Below are 19,709 nucleotides of genomic sequence, written 5' to 3' on the forward strand. Positions count from 1 at the left end.
ACACTGACACATGCAAACCTGCAAACACACTCATTCTCTCCTGTGTGCACACCAGTTTATGGGGTGAATTTGTACATTCTTTGCAGATACATATATTTTTTTTGTTCAAATAATGCACAATTATCAGGCAGTCCACTCTCACAATATTTTGTAAATTCCATTTTGAAAATAGGGCCAGTCACAGGTTGGGATATAGACAGGCTCTAATCTCATGCCTTTTAATGCATTGTCTGTGCTGAAATGTTTTAAAACTTAGGACATTCCTACTTCTAGCTGAGATGAGGAGAAACTTCTTCCATGGAGAGCAGCAATAGCTTTTGATCATCAAAAGAGTTGATGGTTAGAAGTGGGGGAAAAGGTGGTGCAGACAGGAAATAGGAATAAGGCCACAACCAGATCACCCATGTCTCAAAGGAGCTTGCTTCCAACCATTCAAACTGACAACTTGTCCAGCAAGGTGCATCACTCTTTGCCTTGTCAAAACACTTTTGGACTGAAGAGTAACAGCAGAGAAGGTGAATAAAACCAGTCCTACACAATGGATCTCACTATCTTGTAGGTTATCCTAGCCCCATGTGCCCAAAGATCTGTCAGTTGAGAATGAAGCTTCATGGCAGAACTTAAAGCCTTAGCAGACCTCCTTGAATCTAAAGTCAGCTGATGATAATTTAGTTAAATCTGAACAAAGCAAATTACAAAGGTATAAGTAGATGAGGTTCAAGGTAGGTTGGAAAACTAGACTAAAAGGTATGTAGTTCAGCAATAAATAGAGAATTCATAAAATGCAATAAATATGTATTCCTTTAAAGATAAAAGCATGACAGCAAAATGTGCAACTAGAAGTTAAAGCAAGTATTACTATACAGAAAAGAACGGAATGTTGCCACAAAGATTAGTGAGTCTAAGGATTGGAAGAATTGTGAATTCAGCAAAACAACTCCAGATGTAATGAAAGACAAGGTTTAATTAATATAAAACCATGCACCACATGTCTGGATGTAAACACTGGACTTGACATTTCTTCTCTTTCAATATTCCAGTCCAGTAAACTATAATTACTTGAGTAATAGCCAGCATGGGTGAATTTTAGTGAGATACTATCATACATGGCTACTACTTTCGATTTCTCTCAAACATCAGTGTAGGAAATAATCCAATTCTTATCAACGTACATAATTTTTTGGAAATAGTTGGAAGAGCTTGCCCTCTTGTGATGGCTCAAAGCCATATTTTTCAAGATTGTTCAGGTCAAAGTTCCCTTCTTGAAAGTCCTTCTCTATTTGTGGAGCAATGGTTTCTGTAAAAAGTGTCTTGGCTGTCAGAGGTTGTTCTGTTCCTTTTGGTGCTTTGTAAGACACATAGGGTTTTAGTTTAAAACCTTCTAAATTAGGGACTACGAACTCAGGCACCATTTTCCTGATTTTGATAAATTTGCCACTGGAAGTAAATACTCCTGCTGGTTTGGCTCCGCGCGATTTGTAGAAGCTGCGGGGTCCACGCTTGCTTGTGAGTTCTGCTGTCCGGTCAGCTCCACGCACCAAACCCCGTGCCAGATTTGATAGTAATCCCATGTTACACCTAACAAAGAAAGATAAGGAGAGACATAGGTGATCTGAATAGTTTCTGGAGCTAAAGTCAAGGCCTTGAAAAAATATCCCCCAAAAGTAATTTGTTGCGTTCCCAATTCAAATTCAGAAAACATGCTCCAAGAAAGGAGTTGTGTAACAGTAACATTCAGAATAAGTGCAACACAAATGTAGATTATGTGGTGAAAAGACCTCTAAAAACAACTCCATAGGTTTCAACTGCGTTACTGAAATTAATCCTTTGGTGGTCTGGCCTTGTGTTCATATGACACCAGAACGTGATTGTCTCTAGGATGCACTCTGAAATGGCCTATTAAATGAGCAACCCATTTAGTTGCATCAAACCATTACAAAGTCTAAAATAAAAATACTACATTTACAACAGCACAAGTGTATGTACATCACATGAACTACAGCAGTTCAAAGAATTATCAATAAATGTGGCCTCACCAGCACTATTCACACCCTGTAAGCTCATCCATAAAAAGATGGACAATCAGAGCCACGACTATTAGAATTTCAAAGCCAGGGTGCAAGAGTTTGATCCAGTGACAATGAGGAACAGTTATATTGTTCCAAGTCAGAATGATGCAACTTGGAGTACAACTTGGTCTTCTCATGTATTTACGGTGGCACAGTGGTTAGCACTGCTGCCTCACAGCGCCAGAGACCTGGGTTCAATCCCCGCCTCAGGTGACTGACTGTGTGGAGTTTGCACATTCTCCCTGTGTCTGCGTGGGTTTCCTCCGGGTGCTCCGGTTTCCTCCCACAGTCCAAAGATGTGCAGGTCAGGTGAATTGGCCATGCTAAATTGCCCATAGTGTTAGGTAAGGGGTAGATGTCGGGGTATGGGTGGGTTGCACTTCGGCGGGGCGGTGTGGACTTGTTGGGCCGAAGGGCCTGTTTCCACACTGTAAGTAATCTAATCTAATCTAATCTAATCTAATCATTCTTCTAGGTACTAGACGTTATAGGTTTGGAAGATGTTGAAAGAGCATTGATAAAATGCTGCACCTTGTCGATATTTCACTGTGCAGCCATGCCATACTAGTGAAAGCAGAGAATGTTTAAAGTTGGCCTGATCATGCAGCTTGATTTTATCTTGGATGATACAAGCTTATTGGAGCTGCACTCATCCATGGGGGATTCAGCAGTGACTTCATTTACTGTCAAGGTGAGACATTCAGATTCTCTCTTATGGAAGATGATCATTCCCTGGCACAAATATAACTTGCCACTTATCAACTAAACCAAAGGCTACAATCGTTTAAGTAAACAAACAAAACCTCAACTCAGACCTAAGAGGCATCCTCCATTTTAAAATGTGCTCTCTGGTTCTAGACTCTGAATTAGGAGAAATAGCTTACTTGCATCTACTCTGTCTATCCCTTTAAGAATCTTAAGTTTCAGCAATTTCTCTTCAGATGGTCCCACCATCCCAGGCACATTCTTGAAGAACCTTTGTTGGTATAATATTTTTTTCCAAAATAAAGAGACCAAAATTGCAGTACTCCAGGGGTGGTCCAACCAAGCTTCCAAAAGTAAGACTCAATTAGTTGTACTCTCATTGCTCTTGCAAAAAAGATTAATGTACCATTAGCCTACCTAACAGTTTGCTGACCTTGCATGTTAACCTTCAGTGACTTATCAACAGGGACATCTTGGTCTCTTTGTTCATCCACACTTTCTTACCTCTTACCACTTGAGAAAGAATCTATGTGTCAGTTGCTCCTATTTGTTCCACATAATATTCTAACTGATCTTATCCATTCACCAATCCTAACCACATCCTCCTGAAAGCACTTAACATCATCCTCACAGTTCACATTCCCTTCCTCACTCACTCCCTCCCCCGTCCTTTCTCACTAAGCCCACATCCCAGTGAGTCACTCTCAGTCTTTCTCTCACCATGAGCCTCAACCCCTCTCTCTCTCTCTCTCTCCCCGTTTCCTCCCCTGTCCTAAATCACACCCGCCCTTCCCGTCCACCCCTCTTCCGATTTCCCTGCCCCCTACCCCTGCTTGGCCCTACCCTCTTCCTGCTCACCCACTTCCCCACTGCCCCCATCCCTCCAGTGTCTCTCTCCCCCTCGCACATATCCCCTCCCTCTGCCCACCCTCCCTCACATTCTCTCACTTGCCCCCACACCTCCCACACACCCCCCCCCACACACACCCCTCACATCCACTCCCCGTTCCCCCACTCCCTCAGGTCACCCCCCCCCGTGCCCCCACTCCCTCACGTCCCCTCCCCCGTGCCCCCACTCCCTTACGTCACACCCCCTCCCGTGCCCCCACTCCCTCAGGTCACCCCCGTGCCCCCACTCCCTCAGGCCCCCCCCCCCCCCCGTGCCGCCACTCCCTCAGGCCCCCCCCGTGCCTCCACTCCCTCAGGTCCCCCCCTGTGCCCCCACCCCCCCCGCCGCCGTGCCCCCACTCCGTCACGTCACCGCCCCCCCCCGTGCCCCCACTCCCTCAGGCCCCCCCCCGTGCCCCCACTCCCTCAGGCCCCCACCCGTGCCCCCACTCCCTCAGGCCCCCCCCCGTGCCCCAACACCCTCAGGTCCCCGCCCCGTGCCCCCACTCCCTCAGGTCCCCCCCTGTGCCCCCACCCCCCCCGCCGCCGTGCCCCCACTCCGTCACGTCACCGCCCCCCCGTGCCCCCACTCCTTCACGTCACCCCCCCGTGCCCCCACTCCTTCACGTCACCGCCCCCCCGTGCCCCCACTCCTTCACGTCACCCCCCCGTGCCCCCACCCCTTCACGTCACCCCCCCGTGCCCCCACTCCTTCACGTCACCCCCCCCGTGCCCCCACTCCTTCACGTCACCCCCCCCCCCCCGTGCCCCCACTCCTTCACGTCACCCCCCCCCCGTGCCCCCACTCCTTCACGTCACCCCCCCCGTGCCCCCACTCCCTCAGGTCCCCCCCTGTGCCCCCACCCCCCCCCGCCGCCGTGCCCCCACTCCGTCACGTCACCGCCCCCCCCGTGCCCCCACTCCCTCAGGTCCCCCCCCCCCGTGCCCCCACTCCCTCAGGCCCCCACCCGTGCCCCCACTCCCTCAGGCCCCCACCCGTGCCCCCACTCCCTCAGGCCCCCCCCCGTGCCCCAACACCCTCAGGTCCCCGCCCCGTGCCCCCACTCCCTCAGGTCCCCCCCTGTGCCCCCACCCCCCCCCGCCGCCGTGCCCCCACTCCGTCACGTCACCGCCCCCCCCGTGCCCCCACTCCGTCACGTCACCGCCCCCCCGTGCCCCCACTCCCTCACGTCAACCCCCCCGTGCCCCCACTCCTTCACGTCACCCCCCCCCCGTGCCCCCACCCCTTCACGTCACCCCCCCGTGCCCCCACTCCTTCACGTCACCCCCCCCGTGCCCCCACTCCTTCACGTCACCCCCCCCGTGCCCCCACTCCTTCACGTCACCCCCCCCGTGCCCCCACTCCCTCGGGTCCCCCCACCCCGTGCCCCCACTCCCTCGGGTCCCCCCACCCCGTGCCCCCACTCCCTCAGGTCCCCTCCAGTGCCCCCACTCCCTCAGGTCCCCCCCCCGTGCCCCCACTCCCTCAGGTCCCCCCCCTCCGTGCCCTCACTCCCTAAGGCCCCCCCCACCCGTGCCCTCACTCCCTCAGGTGCCCCCCCTCCGTGCCCTCACTCCCTAAGGCCCCCCCCCCCCGTGCCCTCACTCCCTAAGGCCCCCCCCCTCGTGCCTCCACTCCCTTACGACACCCCCCCCCCCCCCCGTGCCCCTACTCCCTCAGGTCCCCCCCCCGTGCCCCCACTCCCTCAGGTCCCCCCCCTCCGTGCCCCCACTCCCAAAGGTCCCCCCCCCGTGCCCCCACTCCCTTACGTCACCCCCCCCGTGCCCCCACTCCCTCACGTCACCCCCCCCGTGCCCCCACTCCCTCAGGTCCCCCCCCCGTGCCCCCACTCCCTTACGTCACACACCCCCTCCATGCCCCCACTTCCTCAGGTACCCCCCGTGCCCCCACTCCCTCAGGTCCCCCCCCCCCCCCCGTGCCCCCACTCCCTTACGTCACACACCCCCCCCCGTGCCCCCACTCCCTCAGGTCCCCCCCCCCGTGCCCCCACTCCCTCAGGTCCCCCCCCCCGTGCCCCCACTCCCTCAGGTCCCCCCCCGTGCCCCCACTCCCTCAGGTCCCCCCCCGTGCCCCCACTCCCTCACGTCACCCCCCCCGTGCCCCCACCCCTCACGTCACCCCCCCCGTGCCCGCACTCCCTCACGTCACCCCCCCCCGTGACCCCACTCCCTCAGGACCCCCCCCGCCCCCACTCCCTCAGGATCCCCCCGTGCCCCCACTCCCTCAGGTCCCCCCCCCGTGCCCCCACTCCCTCAGGTCCCCCCCCCGTGCCCCCACTCCCTCAGGTCCCCCCCCGTGCCCCCACTCCCTCAGGTCCCCCCCCCGTGCCCCCACTCCCTCAGGTCCCCCCCCCGTGCCCCCACTCCCTCAGGTCCCCCCCCCCGTGCCCCCACTCCCTCAGGTCCCCCCCCCGTGCCCCCACTCCCTTACGTCAGCCCCCCCGTGCCCCCACTCCTTCACGTCACCCCCCCCGTGCCCCCACTCCGTCACGTCACCGCCCCCCCCGTGCCCCCACTCCCTCAGGTCCCCCCCCCCCGTGCCCCCACTCCCTCAGGCCCCCCCCCGTGCCCCCACTCCCTCAGGCCCCCACCCGTGCCCCCACTCCCTCAGGCCCCCCCCCGTGCCCCAACACCCTCAGGTCCCCGCCCCGTGCCCCCACTCCCTCAGGTCCCCGCCCCGTGCCCCCACTCCCTCAGGTCCCCCCCTGTGCCCCCACCCCCCCCCCGCCGCCGTGCCCCCACTCCGTCACGTCACCGCCCCCCCGTGCCCCCACTCCGTCACGTCACCGCCCCCCCGTGCCCCCACTCCTTCACGTCACCCCCCCCGTGCCCCCACTCCCTCAGGTCCCCCCCCCGTGCCCCCACTCCCTCAGGTCCCCCCCCGTGCCCCCACTCCCTTACGTCACCCCCCCCGTGCCCCCACTCCTTCACGTCACCCCCCCCGTGCCCCCACTCCCTCAGGTCCCCCCCCCGTGCCCCCACTCCCTCAGGTCCCCCCCCGTGCCCCCACTCCCTCAGGTCCCCCCCCCGTGCCCCCACTCCCTCAGGTCCCCCCCCGTGCCCCCACTCCCTCAGGTCCCCCCCCCCCGTGCCCCCACTCCCTCAGGTCCCCCCCCCGTGCCCCCACTCCCTTACGTCACCCCCCCCGTGCCCCCACTCCCTCACGTCACCCCCCCCGTGCCCCCACTCCCTCAGGTCCCCCCCCCGTGCCCCCACTCCCTTACGTCACACACCCCCTCCGTGCCCCCACTTCCTCAGGTACCCCCCGTGCCCCCACTCCCTCAGGTCCCCCCCCCCCCCGTGCCCCCACTCCCTTACGTCACACACCCCCCCCCGTGCCCCCACTCCCTCAGGTCCCCCCCCCCGTGCCCCCACTCCCTCAGGTCCCCCCCCCCGTGCCCCCACTCCCTCAGGTCCCCCCCCGTGCCCCCACTCCCTCAGGTCCCCCCCCGTGCCCCCACTCCCTCACGTCACCCCCCCCGTGCCCCCACCCCTCACGTCACCCCCCCCGTGCCCGCACTCCCTCACGTCACCCCCCCCGTGCCCCCACTCCCTCACGTCACCCCCCCCGTGCCCCCACTCCCTCAGGTCCCCCCCCCGTGCCCCCACTCCCTCAGGTCCCCCCCCGTGCCCCCACTCCCTCAGGTCCCCCCCCCGTGCCCCCACTCCCTCAGGTCCCCCCCCGTGCCCCCACTCCCTCAGGTCCCCCCCCCCCGTGCCCCCACTCCCTCAGGTCCCCCCCCCCCCGTGCCCCCACTCCCTCAGGTCCCCCCCCCGTGCCCCCACTCCCTTACGTCACCCCCCCCGTGCCCCCACTCCCTCACGTCACCCCCCCCGTGCCCCCACTCCCTCAGGTCCCCCCCCCGTGCCCCCACTCCCTTACGTCACACACCCCCTCCGTGCCCCCACTTCCTCAGGTACCCCCCGTGCCCCCACTCCCTCAGGTCCCCCCCCCCCCCCCGTGCCCCCACTCCCTTACGTCACACACCCCCCCCCGTGCCCCCACTCCCTCAGGTCCCCCCCCCCGTGCCCCCACTCCCTCAGGTCCCCCCCCCCGTGCCCCCACTCCCTCAGGTCCCCCCCCGTGCCCCCACTCCCTCAGGTCCCCCCCCGTGCCCCCACTCCCTCACGTCACCCCCCCCGTGCCCCCACCCCTCACGTCACCCCCCCCGTGCCCGCACTCCCTCACGTCACCCCCCCCGTGCCCCCACTCCCTCACGTCACCCCCCCCGTGACCCCACTCCCTCAGGACCCCCCACGCCCCCACTCCCTCAGGATCCCCCCCCCGTGCCCCCACTCCCTCAGGTCCCCCCCCGTGCCCCCACTCCCTCAGGTCCCCCCCCCGTGCCCCCACTCCCTCAGGTCCCCCCCCCGTGCCCCCACTCCCTCAGGTCCCCCCCCCGTGCCCCCACTCCCTCAGGTCCCCCCCCCCGTGCCCCCACTCCCTCAGGTCCCCCCCCCCCGTGCCCCCACTCCCTCAGGTCCCCCCCCCCGTGCCCCCACTCCCTTACGTCACCCCCCCCGTGCCCCCACTCCTTCACGTCACCCCCCCCCGTGCCCCCACTCCCTCAGGTCCCCCCCCCGTGCCCCCACTCCCTCAGGTCCCCCCCCGTGCCCCCACTCCCTTACGTCACCCCCCCCGTGCCCCCACTCCTTCACGTCACCCCCCCCGTGCCCCCACTCCCTCAGGTCCCCCCCCCGTGCCCCCACTCCCCCCCTCCCCCCTCCCTCAGGTCCCCCCCCGGCCCCCCACACCCCCGGCCCCCCCCCCCGGCCCCCCCTCCCTCTCAGGTCCCCCCCCCCCCGTGCCCCCCCCCTCAGTCCCCCCCCCCGTGCCCCCCCTCCCTCCGTCACCCCCCCGTGCCCCCACTCCCCTCCGCCCCCCCCCCCGTGCCCCCCTCCCTCAGGCCCCCCCCCCCGTGCCCCCCTCCCTCAGGCCCCCCCCCGTGCCCCCCTCCCTCAGGCCCCCCCCGGCCCCACACCCTCGGCCCCCCCCGGCCCCCACCCTCAGGTCCCCCCCGGCCCCACCCCCCCCGCCCCCCCGTGCCCACCCCCCCCCCCCGCCACCGCCCCCCCCCCCCTCCCCGCCACGTCACCGCCCCCCCGTGCCCCCACTCCCTCACGTCACCGCCCCCCCGTGCCCCCACTCCCTCAGGTCCCCCCCCCCCGTGCCCCCACTCCCTCAGGTCCCCCCCCCGTGCCCCCACTCCCTTACGTCACCCCCCCCGTGCCCCCACTCCCTCAGGTCCCCCCCCCCCGTGCCCCCACTCCCTCAGGCCCCCCCCCGTGCCCCCACTCCCTCAGGCCCCCACCCGTGCCCCCACTCCCTCAGGCCCCCCCCCGTGCCCCAACACCCTGAGGTCCCCGCCCCGTGCCCCCACTCCCTCAGGTCCCCCCCTGTGCCCCCACCCCCCCCCGCCGCCGTGCCCCCACTCCGTCACGTCACCGCCCCCCCGTGCCCCCACTCCCTCACGTCACCGCCCCCCCCGTGCCCCCACTCCCTCACGTCACCCCCCCCGTACCCCCACCCCTTCACGTCACCCCCCCGTGCCCCCACTCCTTCACGTCACCCCCCCCGTGCCCCCACCCCTTCACGTCACCCCCCCGTGCCCCCACCCCTTCACGTCACCCCCCCCGTGCCCCCACTCCTTCACGTCACCCCCCCCCGTGCCCCCACTCCTTCACGTCACCCCCCCCCGTGCCCCCACTCCTTCACGTCACCCCCCCCGTGCCCCCACTCCTTCACGTCACCCCCCCCGTGCCCCCACTCCCTCGGGTCCCCCCCCCCCCCCGTGCCCCCACTCCCTCGGGTCCCCCCACCCCGTGCCCCCACTCCCTCGGGTCCCCCCACCCCGTGCCCCCACTCCCTCGGGTCCCCCCACCCCGTGCCCCCACTCCCTCGGGTCCCCCCCCCGTGCCCCCACTCCCTTACGTCACACCCCCCCCCCCGTGCCCCCACTCCCTTACGTCACACCCCCCCCCCGTGCCCCCACTCCCTCAGGTCCCCCCCCGTGGCCCCACTCCCTCAGGACCCCCTCCGTGCCCCCACTTCCTCAGGTCCCCTCCAGTGCACCCACTCCCTCAGGTCCCCCCCCCGTGCCCCCACTCCCTCAGGTCCCCCCCCTCCGTGCCCTCACTCCCTAAGGCCCCCCCCACCCGTGCCCTCACTCCCTCAGGTGCCCCCCCTCCGTGCCCTCACTCCCTAAGGCCCCCCCCCCCCCGTGCCCTCACTCCCTAAGGCCCCCCCCCCCGTGCCCCCACTCCCTTACGTCACACCCCCCCCCTCGTGCCTCCACTCCCTTACGACACCCCCCCCCCCCCGTGCCCCTACTCCCTCAGGTCCCCCCCCCGTGCCCCCACTCCCTCACGTCACCCCCCCCGTGCCCCCACTCCCTCACGTCACCCCCCCCGTGACCCCACTCCCTCAGGACCCCCCCCGCCCCCACTCCCTCAGGATCCCCCCGTGCCCCCACTCCCTCAGGTCCCCCCCCCCGTGCCCCCACTCCCTCAGGTCCCCCCCCCGTGCCCCCACTCCCTCAGGTCCCCCCCCGTGCCCCCACTCCCTCAGGTCCCCCCCCCGTGCCCCCACTCCCTCAGGTCCCCCCCCCGTGCCCCCACTCCCTTACGTCACACCCCCCCGTGCCCCCACTTCCTCAGGTACCCCCCGTGCCCCCACTCCCTCAGGACCCCCCCCGTGCCCCCACTCCCTCAGGACCCCCCCCGTGCCCCCACTCCCTCAGGACCCCCCCCGTGCCCCCACTCCCTCAGGACCCCCCCCGTGCCCCCACTCCCTCAGGTCCCCCCCGTGCCGCCACTCCCTTACGTCACACCCCCCCCGTGCCCCCACTCCCTCACGTCACCCCCCCCGCCCCCACTCCCTCAGGACCCCCCCCGTGCCCCCACTCCCTCAGGTCCGCCCCTGTGCCCCCACTCCCTTACGTCACACCCCCCCCCGTGCCCCCGCACCCCAGGTGACCCCCGTGCCCCCAGGTCCCCCCCCCGTGCCCCCACTCCCTCAGGTCCCCCCCCCGTGCCCCCACTCCCTCAGGTCCCCCCCCTGTGCCCCCACTCCCTCAGGTCCCCCCCCGTGCCCCCACTCCCTCAGGTCCCCGCCCCCCCCCCGTGCCCCCACTCCCTTACGTCACACCCCCCCGTGCCCCCACTTCCTCAGGTACCCCCCGTGCCCCCACTGCCTCAGGACCCCCCCCCGCGCCCCCACTCCCTCAGGACCCCCCCGTGCCCCCACTCCCTCAGGACCCCCCCCGTGCCCCCACTCCCTCAGGACCCCCCCCGTGCCCCCACTCCCTCAGGACCCCCCCCGTGCCCCCACTCCCTCAGGTCCACCCCTGTGCCGCCACTCCCTTACATCACACCCCCCCCGTGCCCCCACTCCCTCATGTCACCCCCCCCGCCCCCACTCCCTCAGGACCCCCCCCGTGCCGCCACTCCCTCAGGACCCCCCCCGTGCCCCCACTCCCTCAGGTCCCCCCCGTGCCCCCACTCCCTTACGTCACACCCCCCCCGTGCCCCCTCACCCCCAGGTGACCCCCGTGCCCCCAGGTCCCCCCCCGTGCTCCCACTCCCTCAGGTCCCCCCCCCCCGTGCCCCCACTCCCTCAGGTCCCCCCCCCCGTGCCCCCACTCCCTCAGGTCCCCCCCGCCGTGCACCCACTCCCTCACGTCACCCCCCCCGTGCCCCCACTCCCTCACGTCACCCCCCCCGTGCCCCCACTCCCTCACGTCACCCCCCGTGCCCCCACTCCCTCAGGACCCCCCCGTGCCCCCACTCCCTCACGTCACCCCCCCAATCCATCACGTCGCCCCAATTACCCGTATCCCCCCCCGATTACCCGTATCCCCCCCCCCCCGACTACCCGTATCCCCCCCCGACTACCCGTATTCCCCCCCCCCCGATTACCCGTATCCCCCCCCCCGATTACCCGTATCCCCCCCCCCCCCGATTACCCGTATCCCCCCCCCCGATTACCCGTATCCCCCCCCCCCCCCCGATTACCCGTATCCCCCCCCCCCCGATTACCCGTATCCCCCCCCCCCCCCGATTACCCGTATCCCCCCCCCCCGATTACCCGTATCCCCCCCCCCCCATTACCCGTATCCCCCCCCCCATTACCCGTATCCCCCCCCCCCATTACCCGTATCCCCCCCCCCCCCGATTACCCGTATCCCCCCCCCCCATTACCCGTATCCCCCCCGATTACCCGTATCCCCCCCCCCCGATTACCCGTATCCCCCCCCCCGATTACCCGTATCCCCCCCCCCCCGATTACCCGTATCCCCCCCCCACCATTACCCGTATCCCCCCCCGATTACCCGTATCCCCCCCCCACCATTACCCGTATCCCCCCCCCCCCGATTACCCGTATCCCCCCCCCCCATTACCCGTATCCCCCCCCGATTACCCGTATCCCCCCCCCCCGATTACCCGTATCCCCCCCCCCGATTACCCGTATCCCCCCCCCACCATTACCCGTATCCCCCCCCGATTACCCGTATCCCCCCCATTACCCGTATCCCCCCCCCCCATTACCCGTATCCCCCCCCCCCATTACCCGTATCCCCCCCCCCATTACCCGTATCCCCCCCCCCCATTACCCGTATCCCCCCCCCCCATTACCCGTATCCCCCCCCCCCATATTACCCGTATCCCCCCCCATTACCCGTATCCCCCCCCCCCCATATTACCCGTATCCCCCCCCATTACCCGTATCCCCCCCCCCCCATATTACCCGTATCCCCCCCCATTACCCGTATCCCCCCCCCCCATATTACCCGTATCCCCCCCCATTACCCGTATCCCCCCCCCCCCCATTACCCGTATCCCCCCCCCCCATTACCCGTATCCCCCCCCCCCATTACCCGTATCCCCCCCCCCCCCATATTACCCGTATCCCCCCCCCCATATTACCCGTATCCCCCCCCCCCATTACCCGTATCCCCCCCCCCATTACCCGTATCCCCCCCCCCCATTACCCGTATCCCCCCCCCCCCCCGATTACCCGTATCCCCCCCCCCCATTACCCGTATCCCCCCCCGATTACCCGTATCCCCCCCCCCGATTACCCGTATCCCCCCCCCCGATTACCCGTATCCCCCCCCCCCGATTACCCGTATCCCCCCCCCCCGATTACCCGTATCCCCCCCCCACCATTACCCGTATCCCCCCCCGATTACCCGTATCCCCCCCCCACCATTACCCGTATCCCCCCCCCCCCCCGATTACCCGTATCCCCCCCCCCCATTACCCGTATCCCCCCCCGATTACCCGTATCCCCCCCCCCCCGATTACCCGTATCCCCCCCCCCGATTACCCGTATCCCCCCCCCACCATTACCCGTATCCCCCCCCGATTACCCGTATCCCCCCCATTACCCGTATCCCCCCCCCCCATTACCCGTATCCCCCCCCCCATTACCCGTATCCCCCCCCCCATTACCCGTATCCCCCCCCCCATTACCCGTATCCCCCCCCCATTACCCGTATCCCCCCCCCCATTACCCGTATCCCCCCCCCCCATTACCCGTATCCCCCCCCCCCATATTACCCGTATCCCCCCCCATTACTCGTATCCCCCCCCCCCCATATTACCCGTATCCCCCCCATTACCCGTATCCCCCCCCCCATATTACCCGTATCCCCCCCCATTACCCGTATCCCCCCCCCCCCCCATATTACCCGTATCCCCCCCCATTACCCGTATCCCCCCCCCCCATTACCCGTATCCCCCCCCCCCATTACCCGTATCCCCCCCCCCCCCATTACCCGTATCCCCCCCCCCCCCCATTACCCGTATCCCCCCCCCCCCCATTACCCGTATCCCCCCCCCCCATATTACCCGTATCCCCCCCCATTACCCGTATCCCCCCCCATTACCCGTATCCCCCCCCCCCATATTACCCGTATCCCCCCCCATTACCCGTATCTCCCCCCCCCCATTACCCGTATCTCCCCCCCCCCATTACCCGTATCCCCCCCCCCCCCCCATTACCCGTATCCCCCCCCCCCCCATTACCCGTATCTCCCCCCCCCCCCCATTACCCGTATCTCCCCCCCCCCCCATTACCCGTATCTCCCCCCCCCCCATTACCCGTATCTCTCCCCCCCCCCATTACCCGTATCTCCCCCCCCCCCCCATTACCCGTATCTCCCCCCCCCCCATTACCCGTATCTCCCCCCCCCCCCATTACCCGTATCCCCCCCCCCCATTACCCGTATCTCCCCCCCCATTACCCGTATCTCCCCCCCCCATTACCCGTATCTCCCCCCCCATTACCCGTATCTCCCCCCCCCATTACCCGTATCTCCCCCCCCCCCCCCATTACCCGTATCCCCCCCCCCCCATTACCCGTATCTCCCCCCCCCCGATTACCCGTATCCCCCCCCGATTACCCGTATCTCCCCCCCCCCCATTACCCGTATCTCCCCCCCCCCCCCATTACCCGTATCCCCCCCATTACCCGTATCCCCCCCCCCATTACCCGTATCTCCCCCCCCCATTACCCGTATCCCCCCCCATTACCCGTATCTCCCCCCCCCCCATTACCCGTATCTCCCCCCCCCCCATTACCCGTATCCCCCCCCATTACCCGTATCCCCCCCCCCCATTACCCGTATCCCCCCCCCCCCCATTACCCGTATCTCCCCCCCCCCATTACCCGTATCCCCCCCCGATTACCCGTATCTCCCCCCCCCCCATTACCCGTATCTCCCCCCCCCCCATTACCCGTATCCCCCCCCCCCATTACCCGTATCCCCCCCCCATTACCCGTATCCCCCCCCATTACCCGTATCCCCCCCCCCCCATTACCCGTATCCCCCCCCCCCCCCATATTACCCGTATCCCCCCCCATATTACCCGTATCCCCCCCCCCCCCATATTACCCGTATCCCCCCCCCCTCCCCCTTACCCGTATCCCCCCCCCCCTCCCCCTTACCCGTATCCCCCCCCCCCTCCCCCTTACCCGTATCCCCCCCTCCCTCCCCCTTACCCGTATCCCCCCCCCCTCCCTCCCTCCCCCTTACCCGTATCCCCCCCCCCCCTCCCTCCCTCCCCCTTACCCGTATCCCCCCCCCCCTCCCCCTTACCCGTATCCCCCCCCCCTCCCCCTTACCCGTATCCCCCCCCCCCTCCCCCTTACCCGTATCCCCCCCCCCCTCCCCCTTACCCGTATCCCCCCCCCCCTCCCCCTTACCCGTATCCCCCCCCCTCCCCCTTACCCGTATCCCCCCCCCCCTCCCCCTTACCCGTATCCCCCCCCCCCTCCCCCTTACCCGTATCCCCCCCCCCTCCCCCTTACCCGTATCCCCCCCCCCTCCCCCTTACCCGTATCCCCCCCTCCCTCCCCCTTACCCGTATCCCCCCCCCCCTCCCCCTTACCCGTATCCCCCCCCCCCTCCCCCTTACCCGTATCCCCCCCTCCCTCCCTCCCCCTTACCCGTATCCCCCCCCCCCTCCCTCCCTCCCCCTTACCCGTATCCCCCCCCCCCTCCCTCCCTCCCCCTTACCCGTATCCCCCCCCCCCTCCCCCTTACCCGTATCCCCCCCCCCTCCCCCTTACCCGTATCCCCCCCCCCCCTCCCCCTTACCCGTATCCCCCCCCCCCTCCCCCTTACCCGTATCCCCCCCCCCCCTCCCCCTTACCCGTATCCCCCCCCCCTCCCCCTTACCCGTATCCCCCCCCCCCTCCCCCTTACCCGTATCCCCCCCCCCTCCCCCTTACCCGTATCCCCCCCCCCCTCCCCCTTACCCGTATCCCCCCCCCCCTCCCCCTTACCCGTATCCCCCCCCCCCTCCCCCTTACCCGTATCCCCCCCCCCCTCCCCCTTACCCGTATCCCCCCCCCCCTCCCCCTTACCCGTATCCCCCCCCCCCTCCCCCTTACCCGTATCCCCCCCCCCCCTCCCCCTTACCCGTATCCCCCCCCCCCCTCCCCCTTACCCGTATCCCCCCCCCCCTCCCCCTTACCCGTATCCCCCCCCCCTCCCCCTTACCCGTATCCCCCCCCCCCCTCCCTCCCTCCCCCTTACCCGTATCCCCCCCCCCCCCTCCCTCCCTCCCCCTTACCCGTATCCCCCCCCCCCCCCTCCCTCCCTCCCCCTTACCCGTATCCCCCCCCCCCCCTCCCTCCCTCCCCCTTACCCGTATCCCCCCCCCCCCTCCCTCCCTCCCCCTTACCCGTATCCCCCCCCCCCCTCCCTCCCTCCCCCTTACCCGTATCCCCCCCCCCCCTCCCTCCCTCCCCCTTACCCGTATCCCCCCCCCCCCTCCCTCCCTCCCCCTTACCCGTATCCCCCCCCCCCCTCCCTCCCTCCCCCTTACCCGTATCCCCCCCCCCCCTCCCTCCCTCCCCCTTACCCGTATCCCCCCCCCCCTCCCTCCCTCCCCCTTACCCGTATCCCCCCCCCCCCTCCCTCCCTCCCCCTTACCCGTATCCCCCCCCCCCCTCCCTCCCTCCCCCTTACCCGTATCCCCCCCCCCCCTCCCTCCCTCCCCCTTACCCGTATCCCCCCCCCCCCTCCCTCCCTCCCCCTTACCCGTATCCCCCCCCCCCCTCCCTCCCTCCCCCTTACCCGTATCCCCCCCCCCCCTCCCTCCCTCCCCCTTACCCGTATCCCCCCCCCCCCTCCCTCCCTCCCCCTTACCCGTATCCCCCCCCCCCCTCCCTCCCTCCCCCTTACCCGTATCCCCCCCCCCCCTCCCTCCCTCCCCCTTACCCGTATCCCCCCCCCCCTCCCTCCCTCCCCCTTACCCGTATCCCCCCCCCCCTCCCTCCCTCCCCCTTACCCGTATCCCCCCCTCCCTCCCTCCCTCCCTCCCCCCCCCTTACCCGTATCCCTCCCTCCCCCCCCCTTACCCGTATCCCCCCCTCCCTCCCTCCCTCCCTCCCCCCCCCTTACCCGTATCCCTCCCTCCCCCCCCCTTACCCGTATCCCCCCCTCCCTCCCTCCCTCCCCCCCCCTCCCTCCCCCCCCCTTACCCGTATCCCCCCCTCCCTCCCTCCCCCTTACCCGTATCCCCCCCTCCCTCCCTCCCTCCCCCTTACCCGTATCCCCCCCTCCCTCCCTCCCTCCCTCCCCCCCCCTTACCCGTATCCCTCCCTCCCCCCCCCTTACCCGTATCCCCCCCTCCCTCCCTCCCTCCCCCCCCCTTACCCGTATCCCCCCCTCCCTCCCTCCCCCTTACCCGTATCCCCCCCTCCCTCCCTCCCCCCCCCTTACCCGTATCCCCCCCTCCCTCCCTCCCCCCCTTACCCGTATCCCCCCCTCCCTCCCTCCCCCCCCCTTACCCGTATCCCCCCCTCCCTCCCTCCCTCCCCCTTACCCGTATCCCCCCCTCCCTCCCTCCCCCTTACCCGTATCCCCCCCTCCCTCCCTCCCTCCCCCTTACCCGTATCCCCCCCTCCCTCCCTCCCCCTTACCCGTATCCCTCCCTCCCCCCCTCCCTCCCCCCCCCTTACCCGTATCCCCCGCTCCCTCCCCCTTACCCGTATCCCCCGCTCCCTCCCCCTTACCCGTATCCCCCGGTCTCTCACCATGAACCGTTCCTCCCTCTCGCTCTCCTCGCGCAGGTACGCACTGTGCAGTAACCCGCTCCGTCATTGGCCGCCCGTCTGCGGTCCAATGGCGGTGCGGCTTGTCGCGGCGGTCCGTGGGAGCTGGCCAATGAGGAGCCGCGTCACAACAGCGGGGCAGTTGTTGGGTCAGAGGGCGGTCCCGGTGCCGGCGCCGGTCTCAGGGGGAGGGAGAGAGCGGGAGGAACCGAGAACCGCGGGTCCGCTCACACTGTGGCCCAGCAACGCGGGCTGGACTGGACTGGACTAACACCGTACAGTGGCCATGGAGACCGGGCCGCCGGACCCGGAGGTGATGTTTGACCCAGGTACTGGTTCATTCAAAGGTCACCCCGCCCCCCATTCCCCAGAGCAGGGCACCACACCCCCTCCCCCTCCCCCAGAGCCGGGTATAAAACACCTGGGTGTAAACCCCACCACCCCGTCCCTCAGAGCCAGGGTTCCATTCCATCCTCGGGGGTAACTGTCTGTGTGGAGTTTGCACATTCTCCCCGTGTCCGCGCGAGTTTGCTCCGCTTCCCCCCCCCCCCCCCCATCACAAAGATGTGCAGGTCGGGGTGAACAGGCCGTGCTAAATTGCCCCATAGTGTTCGACGCATTAGGCAGAGAGAAATGGGTCTGGGTGGGTTACTGTTCTGAGGGTCGGTGTGGACGGGTTGGGTCCGAAGGGCCTGTTTTCACACTGTACGGAATCCAATCTCTCAGAGCAGGGTATAAACCCCCTCAGCCGGGTGTGAAAGCCACCTTCCCTCGGAACTGTGTATAATCTGCACCCTCCCTCCCTTGGATCTCAATATAACCCCCCTCAGAGCCCAGTATAAAACCTCCCTCCCTCAGATCCAGTAATTAATCCCAACTCCCAGGCAGCCAAGAATAATGCCCTCCCTTAGGTCTCAGTATAAACCCCATATCCTTCATAGCTGGGTACACCCCCCCCCTCCATTTTACCTCCCTCCCTCCAAGCTGAGAAACCCACACCCTAACCTCAGAACTGTGTATAACCCTCACCACAACCTCAGAGCAGGGTATAACAGCGCTTTAGGGAACATCTCTGGGACACCCGCACCAATCAACCCCACCGCCCCATGACCGAACATTTCAACTCCCCCCTCCCACTCTGCTGAGGACATGTAGATCCTGGGCCTCCTCCACCGCTACTCCATCACCACCCGATACCTGGAGGAAGGACGCCTCATCTTCTACCTCAGAACACTTCAACCCCAGGGCATCAATGTGGATTTCACCAGTTTCCTCACTTCCCCACCCCCCACCTTACCCCAGTTCCAACCTGTCAGCTTAGCACCATCCTCATGGCCTACCTGCCAATCTTTCTTCCCACTGATCTGCTCCATCCTCCTCTCCGACCTATCACCTTCATCCCCACCTCCATCCTCCTCTCCGACCTATCACCTTCATCCCCACCTCCATCCACCTATTATATTTTTGGCTATCTTCTCCCTAGCCCAACCCCCTCCCATTTATCTCTCCTCTGCGGAGGCTCCCTGCCTCATTCTTGATGAAGGGCTTTTGCCCAAAATGTCGATTTTCCTGCTCCTCGGATGCTGCCTGACCTGCTGTGCTTTTTCAGTACCACTCTAATCTAGACTCTGATCTCCAGCATCTGCAGTCCTCACTTTCACCGGGTATAACATCCCTATCCTCCCTCAGGGCCATGTGTAAACTCCTGACCCTCTCCTGCAGATATTGGTATAACCCCCACCCTCCTCAGAGCCAGGTATAACCCCTCCCTCTGAAAAACTACAAATCTGGACATCACAGTCAGTCAGACAGCATCTATGGAGAGAGACAGCAAGCTAACGTTTTGAGTCTTGATGTCTTTCCATGGATGCTGTCTGACCCACTGTCATTTCCCATATTTTCTGTTTTCAGTATCTGCAATAATTAATCCCTCCTGTTGACAGATTTCCAGTATAATCACCATTTGCCTCTCGTGAGTCAGGTATCACCCCCATCTCCCTCAGACCTGGGTTCAAGTTTTCTGGAGGATCCTTTAACACACACCTCGCAAAGCTTTTTTTTATTTCAAAAATATACTTTATTCATAAAATTATTTTGATATCTATACAATTGGTGATGCCATACATGCATATACATTCTATTTCTTTACAAACAGAGATTGGAATTAATCATTCGTATATACAAGTCTGTGTGTTGACCATCCAGGTATTTTGCTGAGGTGTCAGTGGGGCCCAGTTTCAGAGTGGGTCCCTTGTTCTTCTTAGGCAGGCAGACCTTACAGGGTGGTCTTACCTGACTGCGCCTTGGTGGCAGCTGCCCCAAGCTTCAGCATGTCCCTCAACACATCGTCCTGGACCTTGGAATGTGCCAGTCCGCAACATTCAGTCAGGGTCAATTCCTTCAGCTGGAAGATCAACAGGTTTCAGAGAGCGACTTTCACCGAGTTGATGATCCTCCAG

General features: G+C 65.6%; 2 protein-coding genes across 5 annotated transcripts in view; one reads left to right on the top strand and one right to left on the bottom strand.

Moving 5' to 3' along the window:
• Positions 1–946: 946 nt before the first annotated feature.
• Positions 947–17,337, bottom strand: mrpl41 (mitochondrial ribosomal protein L41). Its single transcript, XM_072566416.1, has 2 exons — positions 17,233–17,337; positions 947–1,578 (listed from the first exon to the last, which is right to left on the bottom strand). Exon 2 carries the CDS (start codon positions 1,569–1,571, stop codon positions 1,164–1,166), a length of 408 nt encoding a protein of 135 aa, XP_072422517.1. The 5' UTR covers positions 1,572–1,578; positions 17,233–17,337; the 3' UTR covers positions 947–1,163.
• A 57-nt stretch (positions 17,338–17,394) lies between these two features.
• Positions 17,395–19,709, top strand: part of pnpla7b (patatin-like phospholipase domain containing 7b) — a 340,731-nt gene continuing 338,416 nt past the window's right edge. For all 4 annotated transcript variants that reach the window (XM_072566409.1, XM_072566407.1, XM_072566410.1 and 1 more), the window contains exon 1: positions 17,395–17,579. In XM_072566409.1, the coding sequence (XP_072422510.1) occupies positions 17,537–17,579 (43 nt within the window). In that variant the 5' untranslated portion in view covers positions 17,395–17,536. The remainder of the gene's footprint in view (positions 17,580–19,709) is intronic.

This window comes from Chiloscyllium punctatum, chromosome 49 (assembly GCF_047496795.1).
Source record: "Chiloscyllium punctatum isolate Juve2018m chromosome 49, sChiPun1.3, whole genome shotgun sequence".
NCBI lineage: Eukaryota > Metazoa > Chordata > Chondrichthyes > Orectolobiformes > Hemiscylliidae > Chiloscyllium > Chiloscyllium punctatum.